General features: G+C 39.4%; 1 protein-coding gene across 1 annotated transcript in view; it reads right to left on the bottom strand.

Annotated features, from left to right (window-relative positions):
- The window catches only part of SNAP91 (synaptosome associated protein 91), a 63,170-nt gene that overhangs the window by 14,714 nt on the left and 31,957 nt on the right, over window positions 1-16,499 (bottom strand). Inside the window, exons 11-21 of the mRNA XM_059467564.1 lie at window positions 16,037-16,064; window positions 14,143-14,252; window positions 13,343-13,470; window positions 9,484-9,498; window positions 9,172-9,342; window positions 3,035-3,142; window positions 2,248-2,508; window positions 1,963-2,040; window positions 1,786-1,857; window positions 1,230-1,313; window positions 332-415 (exon numbers count right to left, since the gene is read on the bottom strand). Of these exons, the coding sequence (XP_059323547.1) occupies window positions 332-415; window positions 1,230-1,313; window positions 1,786-1,857; window positions 1,963-2,040; window positions 2,248-2,508; window positions 3,035-3,142; window positions 9,172-9,342; window positions 9,484-9,498; window positions 13,343-13,470; window positions 14,143-14,252; window positions 16,037-16,064 (1,139 nt within the window). The remainder of the gene's footprint in view (window positions 1-331; window positions 416-1,229; window positions 1,314-1,785; window positions 1,858-1,962; window positions 2,041-2,247; window positions 2,509-3,034; window positions 3,143-9,171; window positions 9,343-9,483; window positions 9,499-13,342; window positions 13,471-14,142; window positions 14,253-16,036; window positions 16,065-16,499) is intronic.

Below are 16,499 nucleotides of genomic sequence, written 5' to 3'. Positions count from 1 at the left end.
GAAATCTTGCTTAACTTTAGTACTGCTACAGACTGCCAAATAAACTTCATGGAGACACTCATACTCAGTGAACAGAACAGAAAAATAAGGCTGTGTGGGAGGTAGGAAAACAAAGAACATGGAAAGAAGATTATCTAGGAAGTTAGCTTGTACTTCAGTATATTGCCTCCATTATAAGTCACTCTAGTTTTAATTAAAATATCTGAAGTACTAAGAAATCTTGTGCATAAGTATTTTATTTCACTATCTACACCCAAAGAACATAAAAGATTTCAAACACCATTTCTTAGTATTGCTCTAAAGTAACAAGTTTTTAGAAGTTCTTTATTACCAGCAAGTAGGTCTGCAGAAGCTGAGGAACTAGAAGCAGCCTGGGTAGTGGGCTGGGGCTCAGAAGCACTACTTCCAAAAGCATCTAAAGGGAATTCCAGAAAGCATCAAGAAAAAGTGAGACATTCAATATTAAATACATCAATTCATCACTTATCAAAAGATGACAAAAGAAAGTCACTTCATACATCAGAAGAAGAAAATTAAACTGCTTGGCCATCCTTATTGCAGAGCAGTACCATGGATGCAAAGTTCAGGTGGAAAAAGGGATGTACAACAAACCAGCATCTGAAAGAAATCTCTTCTTTATTTGGACCTCTTCTCAGATACAAATCACAGCATTCAGGACAACAGGACTTTGGAGATTAATGTACTGGCTGAAAGTTTGGAGTCATTGCAGCCAGAGGCCACTAGCTCACATGAAATCTTCTTAGAGGAATGTTTGGAATTCACTGCTTCTAAGCACCACTTCTGGTCTTCAACATGCCTAGAGTTGGTTGTGTCCATCCTAATTTCCACCTTGTCAAAATCCATGATTCAGATATACCCAGTTTGAGACAAAAGTTCAGCTGCTTTGAGAAACGGAACTGAGAGGAAACAGCATGACCATGGAGATTAACAAAGAAGAAAAAAGACAGAGCAGAATTTCACTGGACATCTGAGGAAGAGCCACACATGCACTGACTGGGGACAGAATGGCAAGTGTCATGACAACAGGACAACCAGACAGCTTATTTGCAGTTCGTTATGGTGCAAGTTTAAGAACCAGACGTGCCAGACTCAGCCCTAAGGCCACACAGAAAAGTTGAGAAGGGGAAACTCGCAGCTTTAGCAAAGCGCAAAGGTAATCAAAATGAAGTGATTCAACTCTGAAGTGGTGAGGAAACAAAAATACCCACCACCAAATAGGTCAATCACACCTGAAGAATCCACCTTTGCTGGAGAGGCAGCGGGTAGAGGAGAGGGGGCTGCAAATGCATCCACTGCAGTAAGCATAGGATAAATCATATTTAGTATCAGCAAGGCAACAGTGATAGCTAAATATTTCAAAGCCACATGGGCTCCAACAGTTAGTACCAGAGGTTTGGTAAATTCGGGTAATAGTCTCCAGAACTGCAAACAGAAAGTGTTACATTTCTCACACAGCAACTGAAAAACCACAGTACTTTAAAGAAAACATTGTTTATTAAGCATTTCCTTATGCTTAGAGGAGGATTTGCTCTCCCAACAACCATATCACTTACTTACTGAACTTCAGTGTCAGCCACTTCATGATTTGCATCTTCAGCAAGTGCACATCTTGAGACCAAAGCAGCAAACCCAAAACTTAATGTGTCTTGATACTTCAGTTTAAAGATGTAAATTGGCAGTAAGTTGATTTTTTTTTAAAAACTTTTGGAAAAAAAATCCAAACCCAGGAAGTCTGTGGAATGGCCTGTGAAAACAAGCACTCACCAGATAAGAGATCACCAGTGAGAGAACTCTCAGGCACAGGAGAAGCTCCAGGTTGTGGAGATGAAAATGTATCTTCCAGGAAGGAAAGAAAGAACAAGAAGTAAGTATCACTCAAATCAAGTTTACACCATTACACAGGCTCAAAGCAGCAGAGTATCAGAAGAATTCTCTCTTTACCTGTACCAAAGAGATCTATGCTAGGAGTAGCATCAGGTTTAGGTGCTGCAGGCGCATCAGGAGCAGACTCAAATAAATCTAAGGCCAAGAACACAACACATCTTTAACTCATTTTTGAAAGGCAGGACTGAAAACAGAAGTTTCCAATTTTGCACATCATATTTGAAATTAACAGGCTCTCTGCTTTGAAAGCCTAGCACACAACACGCATGCAACAACGAATTGTTCATTTGGTACTCCTGACAGATCAATCCACCAGAATCAAAGAGTTAAAAACAAAATTACCACCAAATATATCTAGAGCAGGAGGAGCGGAGGTGGTGGCGGTAGCAGAAGTGGTGGCAGTAGTGGTGGTAGTGGCAGTAGCTGTAGTAGCAGTAGCAGCAGCAGCAACAGCAGCAGCTGGAGAAGGAGTTGTTGCAGGAACTGGAGTGGCTGCACTAGTTGTAGGGGTAACTACAGGAACAGCAGTCTCTGTTGGCTTCATAGCAAAGAGGTCCAGCTCAGGAGCAGCCTCTGCACTACCTTCGGATGGGGCAAAGGGGTCTTGTAAAAAGGAGAGGGGAAATATATGTGTATGCATACTTAGGATCAGTGAGGGAGGAAGTCAAGAACAAAGCAACTATAGGCAATGCACATACTGCAAATACACGCACGCACACAGAGGAGGCTGCTCTAACATCTAGCTTACTTATCCAGACATGTTACTTAAGTTTTTCTAAAATAAAGACTGTCTAAAAGGCTGAGCAGCCTAGTTACTAGAGGAGAGAAGTTTCAAAGGTTCTTTGATGAGGCCAAAAAACCAAATATGACAAAAGACTATCCAGGCTACTGTTAAAATTCAGCACTGACAGAACTGTTCAGTAGCACTACCAAATAAATACAAAGTCACTGGGACTTGGAAATAGGCAAATTTGTTAAGCATGCTCTTCAGTCTAAGGTTTGTTTTTACCAATTGCAAACAGTATGAAATTTTCAGAAAAACACACTGCCATGTAGTTTAAACAAAAAAAAAAAAAAAACAAACCAAAAATCAGCAAAACAAGAGACTATCTAATGACATAAAACCCACCATTTCCTGAACATGCATCAAGAGCTGCTGCTACAGGGGTTGGGGTAGCTGGTGCTGCTGCCCCTTCAGCTGCTGCAGGGGCTTCCCCAGGAGAAGCTGCAAAGGCATCTTGGGTGCAGTTTAAAAACAGAAATTAAAAAAACAAAAAGGAATAAAGAGAAGAAAAATATAGTAAAAGAACCAAGTTAAATTGCACAGGTAGATCCCCTTATACAACATGAATGTAATTACTCCAACAGCAAGACAACTCATGCAGCGCAAAATGCTTTGTCTCTCCCCCAACCCCACACAAGCAGGTTCTAGACAGGGTTTGCAGAGGGAGCTTCTTGGGTTGCCCACAATAAGCACAGTGAGTGCAAAAGAAGGCATTATTCTCATTGTATAAGGGTTCAGAGCAGCATGCTCATGTACTACCCAAAATCAGCTAATTAACAAAATTAACTAAAGAGGCTATTAACAACTTGCATGCTCAAAGCCTGTATTACATGTGATTAATCTGCAACTGTGAGTTTACTAGCATAGTGCCTTGCACTGTTACAAATAACAATCCAATTACTCTGGTAGATATCTGCAACTACCATTTCTAGTCTTTGAGCCAAGTCAGTCATGCAACATCTAAAAGATTGAACTTACTTGTTTCTTAACAGTATTCCAACTGGATCTTTCTGAAGCCATAACGTGATGCATAGGTTATATTTACTCAGCTTGCTTCAAACAGATCAAGATTGTTCATCTTAACCAATGGCTGGCCAGCCATAACCTGTCTGTCCTTTTAGGATCACTTCTAGGCCAACCAGCCAAGTTAGAGAAAGCGACTAGTTTGGGGTTTTGGAATGACTTGCTCATTAGGATTTTGAAGGTTTTTTTGGTTTGCCACTTGCTCTTCGACTCTTTTTTTTTTCTTTTTGTTTGCCAGTTCCTAAATGGCATGCTTAAATTTCAAGCTATGAACAGCATTATTTCTAGGCTTAAACCAGCATTTGTGCTCTTAATTCTATGAAATAGTCCTAATGGACAGTGCCATTTGGACTATCCTCATAGGCAAGCATTTTCTCCACAAAAAAGGACTGCACAATGAGGATTAAAGACTTCAAGATGTTTGTAAAGGATATTTTTCTACTGCTACAAAAATTAGCAAGTTAAAATAATCTTTTGGGGAATACTACAAGTGCACTGTCAAATTAGCACAGGAAAAAGCTTAACATGCTTTAACTTGAATGTCAATTTTAAAATGAAAACAACCATTTTAAAAACAAATTCGTGCCAGGTAATCTAAAAAGCTCAAAAGAACATGCATCGAAACTTCAACAGAAGAGAAGAAAGCCCACTAGTCTTGTACAATAGAATTAAAATGAATTAGTAGCAAAAAATGCCTGCTAATAAGCCATTTCAAATATAATTCTATTTTTCAAGTAACAGGGTTGTTCAACAACAAAACTGGATGGCAGTTGTCCAAGTAAAAACATCAGAATGAGTCAAGCATCCCAGTGCTGTGTGTGTACCAGACACTGGCATGCTCTGTGTGGAAGGAATTCAGCACAGAGCTGAACTGAAGGGTTTTGCATCATCCTGCTTGAGAAGGTGTTTTGCGTAACATCATGTGTGATCAGTTTTGCACACAGGGCCAGCTTTCAGATGAAGGGGCACCCTGGGCTCTTGCAAAGAAATGTTATTTGTGCCCACACAAGCTTGTAGGCCAACAGCACAGACATTGGTCAACCCTACTTACAATTACCTCCCAGAATGAAAGGATAGACTCCAGATAACATTTAAGGCAGAAATTCAGAATGTAGAGAGCTAGCCACTAGTTCTGTGTTGGGATCACTTCAGCCTCAGAGAGATACCTATTCCTGTCCAGATTTAGGCTATTGAAGTTCCACATATAACAGATAATAATATAATAGATATTAAGGTGGGCACAAGTTCCTTCCAGCCCACAGATGCAAGGAAACAGTTTGGCACCAGCTTTATTTCTTTATTTTTTATTGACACTTCTGTTTAAGGTTCTTGTCAAGCGCTGTAGTTTTTTTAGCATCAGACTTGGGTTAAATGGCAGGTGGGATAAAAACTTCAGTTCGTACTGGAATCTAAATGAAAAATATCATTGTAAAATCTCCTAATATTAGTTACTCTGATTAGTTCAAGAAACCTATACAAATATAGAGACACACCAACCTTAACAGGTGACCCTACAACTCACAGCCTAAACCAAGGGTTTGCCATTGGGTTTAAGGTAGTGCTTAAGTTCTTTTCAAAAGGCTCTGCTGCTCCTGCACAATTTCCCTCTGCTAAAATATAGCCTAACATGCAAAAATGGATACAATTACATCTGCATATTTTATTACTAATAAAGACAGTTTATTTTCTTTTTTGTTCCTTCATATTGTTGTAGTAACGCTACATTTGCACATTCAGCAGCTCAAGAGATTTTATCCCTTTAAAGCAGTCACTGTATTCTTTATATTTTTGCAACTCCTGTCTAAAAAATGAATTTAGCTTTTGACTTCTAGAATCAAGTAACATATGGTCCTCACTTGATTTTCTTGACATCCTGAAAACTTAACAAGATGTTGCTGAAACCTCTGCAAGTTCACACTGCATGGAACACCTGCCAGGAGTGACAGGTATGTATTATGTACTGCATTACACTTTAATTCATAAATATAGTTCTTACTGAAATAACGTGCAACAAGGGGCTTTCAAAGTTGTTAAACACTGAAGTAGTGCTTCAATACATCTTGTCTGCAGAAAAATGTGTTCCTGCTGAGTGATCTCTTTCGTCTCATAAATTCAGGCTTTCTTTGATGCCATAGCATCAATACATGACAAATTTACTCACACAAATGATACAACTGACTTATAATCATTAATGTATTATGAAACGTGAAACAATCCTGTGGAAGTCACAAGTAGAGGAAAGATTATAGAACTGAAGCGTACACAGGAAGCTGTTTCCAGAGTTTTTTCCCTCTTCAGTCACCCTTCATTACTATCTGACATAGAACACCTGACCTGAGTTATAAAGAAATATTTCAATATGCTCAGAGATAGGAAATAATAATAATTATGCAAAGTATTTGTTGTCTGTTTGGTATTTATTAACTAAGTGCTAACTTGCTATACCAGCATGTACCAGCATAAGGGACATTCCTTAGCCCTTAACTGCCAAAAGTCTTCAGCACTTTGCCTGCAGTTTCTTTGCAGGAAGACCATAGTTGTGCCTATTTACAATTCAATTACCTTAATGCCTAATAACTGACATTTGCACAGTGTTTGCCATGACTTGTTACTTGCACTGATTACAGAGTAATCCCACAACAAATTGTAACTCAAGTGCACAATACACATATCCAAAAATACTGTTCTCAAATTTTATTACTGAATGGCATATCAAGGTATTTTGCCTTTCTTCTACCTTTGCATTTCCCTTTCACAGGAAGGATTCCAGCTGCTCTTTGAAAACAGCCTCCCATCTTGTTTGTCTGTGAAACACGATTAGGACTTTCTCAAGTTGGCCCAGGTCACTGGAAGTTGGCCTCTTAATGAGGTGGAGTTCTTTAAAAAAGCTATGCTGGATCAATCCTGCATTTCTCATCTGCTTTCCAGCGCCACACTGGCAATGAACACATAACGCAGATCTTATCTCTCAAAGACAAAGCCCGGCCCTAGGCAGCATGCAGACTCCTATCAGCTGAAGAATCAGCCATACAGTGCAGTCAACAGTTATTCCAAAGCCTCCTCTACTGCTCCTTCCTTCAGCCTGGCTACCTTCCCCCAGCAGCTTTCAGCTTCTTTCCCTACACAGACACTCCCTGAAGACTCTTTACATTCTTTCTCCTGAGATCACTGCTCCTGTACCTTCTGCTACCACACCTGGCCACAAGAAATTGTGTGAAGCAACAAAGCCCTGGCAAGCTGCAAGAAGTTAAGGTGACCTTGAGGACCCTATCTCCAGTAGACCTCAAAGGTGAAATACCTACTTAATAGGATTAAGTGTAAGCATGTCTAGCAACACAAACACTAGAGAGTAGCAGTGTCTGCCCAAAAACGACCACTTATAGCACTGGACACAGTCTTAAATTAACAAGGAATGTTAGCATATGATGCTAGAATATATTTAGAGCACAGCCTTCAGGAAAAAATAAAAAAACAAAAAAATTCAAACCACGAACAGAGAGATGGAAGTTCAACGCAGACTCACAGATCTTAAAAGGGTCTGTCCACTGGATGTCTTGAAGGCACTGCAAAAGTATCTTTACTGCTGAGTGTGTTTAGAGATTTTTCTTATTGCAAACAAGAGGTTTTCCACTATCATAAATAATAGAATCTCGCTTCATTCTGAAGCATTCCAGGGGAAAAAAAATCAGTATGCATCTAATATATAATCCACTGGAGATTTATTGCATTTGAGTGACAAAATACATTCTCTTTAAAGAAAGAGATCAAGTCACAGAAGTCTGCATACCGCAAGAGTGAAATTCTTTCCGCACTGAAGGGTGAAGCTCCACTTCTTAACACGTGTCACTAAGTTATCTAATGATCAGTTAAATCTCTAGAAACTAAACACATCCTGGTCTTTGCCTGACAAGCCTGGAAGCAGGCACATGATTTGGCAGTAGCTGTTTTTCCAGGCACTGAGTAGTGAAAAAGGTAGGAAAAAAAACTGCATCTTGTTGCTGTAGTACTGGAAGAACAAGCACAGGTAGTTGTTTTTCTAATCCTGTTTCAAGTTTTCCGTGATTTCTATCAATTTAACTATCCTTTCATTTTTTTCAAAAAGTCATATACCTATTACTAAATTAATTAATTACTAAATAAATTACTAAATTACCAAGTTAATAAATTAATAATGTAATTTGAAGTTGTAGTATCCAAGACTGGCTCAACCCCAGTGCTTACATACCATAAATTTCACACTATGCATTGCAAGGTTATTAATGAGCACAGGCCCTGGCTTCTGCAACAGGCTCCTGAGAGCAACCAACATCAGACTCTCTCTCACTTCTAGTGGCATCCAGAACTTTGCCCATGACAATTTTGAAGATGCTTCTCAACTGGCTGATCTTGTGGCATTTGGATTATTATCAATCTTTGTAAAAGGAGGGGTAAGCAGCAAGTAGCAGTTGTATTCCTTTCTTAGGGCTTTTTAGCATTTTACCAGGGCATATTTTGGTGCTGTCTGTTGAAGCCACTCGTAAAAAGCCCTTCTAACTGGGAATTTTCAGGCTTAAGGAAACACCTTTGTAGTCAAACTGCTTATGTATGAGACCTCTCTGGCAATCCTGTCAGTAGAAGTGATAAATAAACATAGCCCACAGAGAAGATACTGGAATTCAGTTTTGACAGCAAATAAGCTATTACTTATTCCTGACATCCCCTGTCATGCTGGAAGTATACATGAGAGAAGAGAAAACTAGAAAAATGCATTGGTCAGGTGATCTTAAACATACTTTGTAAATGAGAAGGTTTCTCCATTACTGGGCTGGTATATTGTTAAAAAAATTAATTTCTGACATGCTCTTGGGAAGCCTCCTGCTCCACAGAAGTACCAAGAGAAATGACAACATACAGTGGGAAATGCATTCTTACTCAAGTGGATAGCAGATAACATTAGAAACTGAATGAGCACAAGTAAACTCTAAGATTATTTTTCCTTTTTTTCCTTTACATATTATCGTTTGCATAGTTGACACTTAGTTCAAGTTCATAACCCCTTCAGTTTTCTGCAAATACTTGTGAAATAAAACCCAAATTCCAGATTGCTGAAATGCAGTAATTTCAGCTGGCTCCATACTCTATTTGCAGGAAATACCCAAAACAAACACAACACAGCACAAGCATGACACGTAACAAAGGGGAGGACACTGCCACATCCATCCCTTCAACTACAAAAGCACAGCTGGTTTTCTCAGAAATTGTAGTAGAGTGCATAGTTATTGAATAACGTGGAAACAATTCCTGCTTACCCCCATGTGGACCTGAGACATAAGGTTACCCAGTCTTAAGGTTTACAGTTTTCCATATATTTTTCCATATATCTGCAGCTGGTTAAACCAGAGGCCTTATTATGCAGCTGAGCTCAGTATTGCTTGCCTGCATCACGAACTGGTGTGGAGCACTACAGCAACCAAACTAACCTCCAAAGAGATCCACCTCAGCAGTGGCAGCAGGGACAGTGGTGGCTGTCGTGGCAGCAGTTGTAGTGGTTGCAGTGTCAGTAGTTGGAGCAGCAGCTGCAGTAGGCTCTGGGGCAAACGGATCTGAAATCTGTGGCTCCGAGGTCACACCAGAAAGTGCAGCCAGATTATCTATATGCAACCATGTAATGAAGAGTAAACAGGAAAGGTAAGGGGAAAGGCAAAGACCACATTGCTCAGCTCCAGAAAGCTGGAGCTTTTAGTGAGGAGTCTTAACATACAGAGGTCTTAGAAATCGAAAATACTACTCACCCTCTCCCAAGAGGTCTAGTGATTGTCCATTAAAATGACAGCAGAATAAAAAAACAGAGTAATGAGTAGAACTGCCAAATTGAAGATGTTCATTAGCCAAATGTTCATGCTAAATCACATGTCTAGGTTATGCCTAGAAACATAATTTCTACACTTGCTTTTCTAATATTCAGGAAGTTATTCTGACAGGACAAAGCTCATTCTGTTTAATTACTCTTCAAAGCAGGACCAGTACATCCCCAGAACTCTTCACAGATTAGGCACTAAAGCAAGGATACTTTAGCAGTGAGCAGCTTGCAAATAGTGTTGTTACTTCAGGATGTGATACATGGCATCCCTAGTCCCCAAATACATTCTGAGAGACAAACAGGTGGTGGTTCTTGGACTTCGGACAACTGCCAAGTGCTAAATAAATAAATAAATCAATAGAGCAGCTCCTCTTCAAAAGCCTTTTCTGCATCTATGATAGAGCAAACATGCTCTGCAGGAACAACTAACTCTGTTAACACTTGCTATGAGGAGTATGAATGTTGACAGCACAAGCATAAGCAGACTGGCTCTGCTCCAAGTTTGGCTCCTTAGTCAACTGCTTCTGAAAGCCAATGAAGCATCTTTAATGACAGACTTTCCTACAATTTTATGTCCTCTAAGATCACTCAGATTGAGCTCAAACACAGAGTTCTGTTTTGCCTACATAAAAATCAGCTACGAGATATAAAAACATGCAATAACTAATGAGTCTGTCCTATTAAATTTTTATTCTGTAGTTAGGATAGCCTGAGCTCAGCAGCTCCCTGTTTACTAACCAGTATCTCAGCGTTGCTCCTAGATTCTTTGTACCCATAACAGGGTTATGGGTTCATCTTACCCACACTGAGCAGCAAGCAGAGTCCTGATGCTCTACTGTGGATCAGCATTTGGAAGCAAAATTATTTGAGCAGGAGCAGCCCTGCCTTCACAAATTTGTCTTTATTTTTAAAACACTTATAAAAAAGGCAGCAAAACCCTACATTTTAGTTTGTTTACAATTTTCATAATTGGTTCCTTGGGCGAGCTCTACTTGAGACTGACAGCACAAGCTGAACTAAACCAAAATACCATTCTAAAAGAGCAGAACAGTACATTAAAAATGCAGCACTCTGGTATCCCATTACTGCACTCCAGGTGAATGTCAACAGCTAGACTTGAAATAAACAACTGTTGGCAAACTTTTAAGCTCTATTAGCTCAGTCTTCAATGCCTTTTTATTATTATGTTATAAAACTCAATATAGTGAAGTGACAATTATCCAGCACAGCAATCTATGCTTAGTCTTAATATGGGAATTATTAAAAACAATGGGGTTTTGTACAGTAATATTAAAGTAATAATACTGCTAGCAAATCCATGTTCTAAGGCACACTGTAAGGTAGTTCAGAGCAGAAATTCAAGTCAGTTTGCTTTTATATCCAAGAGTAAAAGCTCACAAAGAGGCAGACTTTGACCTACTGTATGTTTTGTAATACTATAGTCTACTCTACCTGCTAAATGGCTATCTGTTCTCCTTGCAGTATGCTGCAAGGCACCAAATTATCCTATCTTGATGGTCTCCTGATACCATAGAAGTGTATATTTTCAGAAGTTATAGTTCACTTGGTAGATGACATATTATGTATTCAGAAATACAGTAGTATACAACAAAATATACAGAGTACTGTACATAACCCCAAATATAATCCAAATATACTGAATATGCCATAATACATAGAATCTACACTGCCAGCAAGACTGAGAAAAGCAGGACTGTTTATTGTTGATATGTCTTAATGCTGCAACGTGAAGTATTTGATATTCACCTTTTCCTAGCTATTCTGAACCTGTAATAACTTCAGTGCTTCTTCCAGCTTCCTCCCTCTAGTACTATTTTCTCATGAGTTCCCACATTCACTTGCTGTAGCCCAGAAGAGTAAGCAGCTCAAGTGGCAGGGATGCATGGTTACACAGCCTCCCAAAATTCCTGGGTGGAATGAAGGTCATTTTGTCCACCCTTCTGCTCAGAACAACAGTGCTCCCAACACCAGAACAGGTCACTCTTGGCTCAGACTACTCAGGTCTTGAAAAATCTCCAGGAATGGAGAGCTCACTAGCTCACATCAGGGATCTGCCTCAGTACTGCCCTATCTTCCAGGTGAAACATTTTTATTCTGTCAGAGAGTTCAAACAAAACCAAATGAAACAAAACAAAAGCCCAACAAAACCAAAACAAAACAAAACCAACAATAACAAAAAGCAAGATTCCAGTGCAGTAACAGGTCATCATACCTGGACTGCAGCCAGCAGTAAAGCAGACAAAGCTAAGCTTACTAAGTTACCAAAATGCTATTCTGAAAGATAAGACTGAAGTGTACTTAATGAGAGTTGCAACAACTCCAGCTATAGGAAAATAATTAGCTGTCCTTTTCTGTCATGGAGTAAGACTAAGGACATTACCAGACAATTTAAAAGTTTTTAAACTTTAATTCAGAAAAATAGAAACACCTAAGTTTCAAACTATGGATGTTTTGTCCAAAAAGAAAAAATTAAACCAAATCAGCTTTCAATTTCTATGCAAATCAATACTTTACAATATTACTGGCTATTTATTTGTATTTCTATTATTGCAGGAATGAGCAACTGCTTAAAAAAGTTAGCTCTTTCAAACATCTCAAAGCTTGTATTTCAGTGCTTGGCAATGACAAAGTAAGACAAATAGGACACAATCAAAATACTGCAGAATAATTAGTCCCAGGCATCCTAGAATAGATGACTCTCTGGTCTTGCTGTCTGGATAAGATTATCTTACTGTTAATAAAACTGACATTTGCAAGGATAAAAAAAGAAATTAATTCAACAGATTAAACTGGAATATGCAATACAGTGTCTACATGACAGCCCTAGCTATCCTCTCTTAATGAAGTGGCTGAAATACAATGTCATCTTTAATGAACTACAACTAAGAACAGAAACAGGGACTGCAGAAGGCACCAGTGGCAGTATGAGCCCTGACAGCAGAGTCAGCATGACTCAGTGTTGCATTCCTGCTGGGAGCAGGCTGGTGAGTTCATTAAGCTGCCACACGGGATCCCTTAAGATTACACCACAACTGGTTTACAACGTATAAATTAAATCACATTTACTGGCCTAATTCCTTGTTTTAACAGAACAAGAGTGAACACTGCCTACATTTACTGTGGTCCTCCAGATCACCAGCTGTTACTGCTGCCTGGAACAACAGGGTCAGATTTCAGAGAGCTGGTTAGTTATTCCTTTTTGAAAGCAGCTAGCCCTCTACTTCTATTTCCATATTAGTATTCTAAGCACACACAGCAGACACTTTAATAAAATATGTCAAGCTTTGTCAGAGGTAATCACACTTGCAGCAGAACTAAGTTGCCACCATTTGCTTTACACGCATTTTTGTTTTAAAAGCTATTTTTGTTTCTCCTCCTATTGATCTGTGGCCTTTGCCCCATGAACAGAAGAGCTGGTTTCTGCCCCCACCATGCCAATAAACACACAAGCAGTTCTGGTTCTTCTGTTTTGAAGTGCCTACCCTACCTGCTCACCTTCATCCATCCCCCTCCTGCTCACTTTTAGTCACATAATCCTGGCTCCCTCAGCTTTGCAGTCAGGCCCTTATAAGCAGCTTATACTATTATGCATATCCCTGGAAAGAAGCAGCAGCCTTGAGCTGCAGAGGGATGCCTGACTGTCAGGTCAGCAGAAGCCTGGGAGTGGGTTGGGAACATCCTGTGCTAGCAGAGAAAGAGGCAGATTCCAGTTCAGCCAGGCAAGGAGATGGAGACTGCAAGGAGGGATGCTGACAGTGAGGTTTCTCTACCTCCCCACGAGGTGCCTCCAGCAGCAGCAGCAGCAGCAGCGCCCGCAGGAGCAGGTGCTGGAGCTGCCTGCCCAGCACCGGCAAAATCTGGCTGAAGATCCAAAAGATCACTGGATGGCTTGGAAGAGCTGCCAAGAGAAGGAAGAGACACATTAAATACTGGAGGAATTTGTCCATTTCAATCTTTTTTTTTTTTTTAATGTCATGACTGGATTAAGGAATCAACCGTAGTTTGGATGAAACAGAGACTTTTTTTCCAGGCTTTAGGATTAGAGCAGTGGCCATAAGCACCTCTAGTGTAGTGAGTCCCAAGAATATGCTACAACCCAGGATGGGAACCTTAACTTACTTCCATTTCCTGATAATGGCATTGCAACAGATCTACAAGACTTAAAAAAAAAACCCAAATAACCAACCAACCAAACAAAAAAACCCAAAAAAACCCAAACCCCAACCCAAATCCAACTAACCAAACCAAAAGAAATCCCACCACAACACCCAAAACAGAAAATGAAAAATTCCAGGCAGTGCCTGAAAACAGAGAAAATAACTGTTGTGACTGAAACCAGCACCATTCTACTTCCATATTTCATCATGCCATGTATGAAAGCAAGAACCCTGCAATTCCAGGCAATGAACTGGCTTTAGGTGGAAGAAGATTGGCAGAACTTCTATGGGTTAAGCCAGTCAGTTATTTATTTAGGAAACCAGATCTTGTTCATCTAGAACATTTAAATACCAAACAATTGACTTTGGTACCTACATCAAGCTCAGTAACTCAAATACACTTTTTAACATACCTGACCGGAGCAGCTGTAGATGAAGTTGCAAAAAGATCAACTGGAGGAGATGTGTCAACAGTTTTTGCTGGAGTAGAACTAGGAGATGTAACAGTTGTGGCTGGAGAAGACTGGAGAAACATTTTAAATATACATTCAATATACCAGCATTTCTCCCCAACCAACTCATGCACAGCCCTAGTTTTAGTTTAAGAACTAAATTTTGACATAATGTCTTTTTATCGTGAGGTATTTTCTCCTCTCAAATAATTTAAGGAAGACTGGACTAAAATTTCAGATGGTAGCAGAGCTGAGAAACCCCAAGGTGACTTCAAAGAAGCAAAAAGTTTCTACAAGGTTTATTTTAAAGGAGTCGTTTCTATAACTGTCAAACTCTTCATTTTGTCTATGGAATTAAATAGTTGTTTGTCCACAACAGCACCTCAGTACTCTAACCACAGAAATGGTGAGAGAAGAGAAATAGTTAAAAGTTTAACTAAAAGTGTGTCTGTAAACCTTCAGAAGAGAGTTTAAAGAGCCATCAACAGCGTTCAGGGTTAAGTCCTTGGGAGGATACAAAAGACAGCTCATCCTATGACTTTCCTCCATTAGCTGCTCAAATTCTGGATAAAGATACTTCAAGTATGGCAAGGACAGACACCCAGGAGAGTATACTGCAACTCCTCTGTGAACTTGAAGACTCAAGTTACCTTGTAGAGTGTCAATTTAATTCCAAAAGACACTCTAAGCTTTGGTACAGCATCTCACATGCTAGAGATCCTTTACCTAACAACTGAAAACAAGTCCTAATTTTAGTATTGTTTGCCATTCTGACCACTTGCAAGAAGGAAAAAGAATGGCAATTTTGAAGAGATTTTCTCCTGAATTCTTCTACTGTCATCCCATCATCATAACTCTAGCAGATGGGTGTAAGCTTTCTGGACTCTCTTCAAAGCTTTAGGAAGGTTTGAGACTACAGTGGTCCCAATCCCTCATGTGCATCAAGGAAGAGGTGGTTAAAGCCGTAAGAACACTGTCTGAGCCATCATTCTCACCAAACTGCTCTCATAAACAGCAGTTGTGGGGGTTACTTTTTTGTTTTGTTTTCTTTTGGTTTTGTTGTGGCTTTTTTTTAGTAAAGGGTTTTTCAGAAAAAAATTTAAGAGCTTTCTCTAGAATCAAGCATTGAACCCCCTGCATTATCTTCAGAAGATTTAATTGAGTTTTTCCCCCACAGCATCCATTATGAGACACAGCTATGGCACCTGGCAATGTTCCAGGGATACCAGGAGCTACTATTACTAACACCATAAAGCTCATTAGTTTATCTGACACTCAAACCAAGGCATTTTCACTGGCTACTCTTGCTTTAAAATAAGGTCAGCAATCTCACTACTGAAGGTCATTTCTGAAACTAAGTATATTGGATGAAAATTTTCTTCCTTTCTTCCTATCTTTTCACATGAACGTGGGCTTAGAAGAGCCAGAACTCCTTCCTAGAAAGCTATGGAAGGAGTGAAGGACTTGGAGGAGAAATACACTGCACTGGAGCAAGTTTCTTGGTGACATGAGAATTAAGGTGGAATGAAAGCAAAAAAAAAAAAAAAAAAAAAAAAAAAGAAGTTGAGATAAAAATATATGTATCTTTTATGCTTTCACAAGGAGAAGTCACCACATCCGGGTGTAATTCCTTAGCATCCTGACTGTCACAAGCACTGCAGCCCTTCAGAACAGTGATATGATCTTATGGGGCCACTGTTTATAAAGACATTAAAAGATCTAATTTTGTCAATTAGGTGGCAAAGTCTAAAAAGCAGAATAAGAGATGGACATTTAACTCCTTACAATGTTCTAAACCATATCTAAACCATCACCTGAACAAGAATTATCTAGTATAGCAACTGGCAGTATTTACCTTGCTCAGAGGAGAAGGAGCCCCAGATCTAGAAAAAAAAGGGGGTTTTCAGATAAGTACAGCTTTAAAACTACGCTTCTGATCATCAAAACTCTTGCAAAAAGACCAAAACCTAAGCATGAAAGCTTTCTGAAGATCTCTTCAGTTGCATGCCCTCTACATTTCTCAAACTTCCATGTGCCACTTTAGACAAGAAATACAAATTTTACTTCAAATCTTAAATAAATCTTTTAAGCTAACTGGCATCAAAGGATTATTCTGCCTTTTAAATAAGCTCTACTAAATGGAGGAAATGCAGAGATGCATGCAAATACCTTGCTTTGAGGCCTACAGGAGCCAGCAGGAAAGAGTTACTGGGGCAAGATGTCACCATATTAGAAAACCATGCAACACCAGCAGAACACCACCAATACTGAAGCAATTCTCTAACATAAATCTTCTGAGGATGTGTCAGAAAATTTTC

This window comes from Ammospiza nelsoni, chromosome 3 (genome assembly GCF_027579445.1).
Source record: "Ammospiza nelsoni isolate bAmmNel1 chromosome 3, bAmmNel1.pri, whole genome shotgun sequence".
Classification (NCBI taxonomy): domain Eukaryota; kingdom Metazoa; phylum Chordata; class Aves; order Passeriformes; family Passerellidae; genus Ammospiza; species Ammospiza nelsoni.
This window is presented reverse-complemented; position numbering and strand designations above follow the sequence as displayed.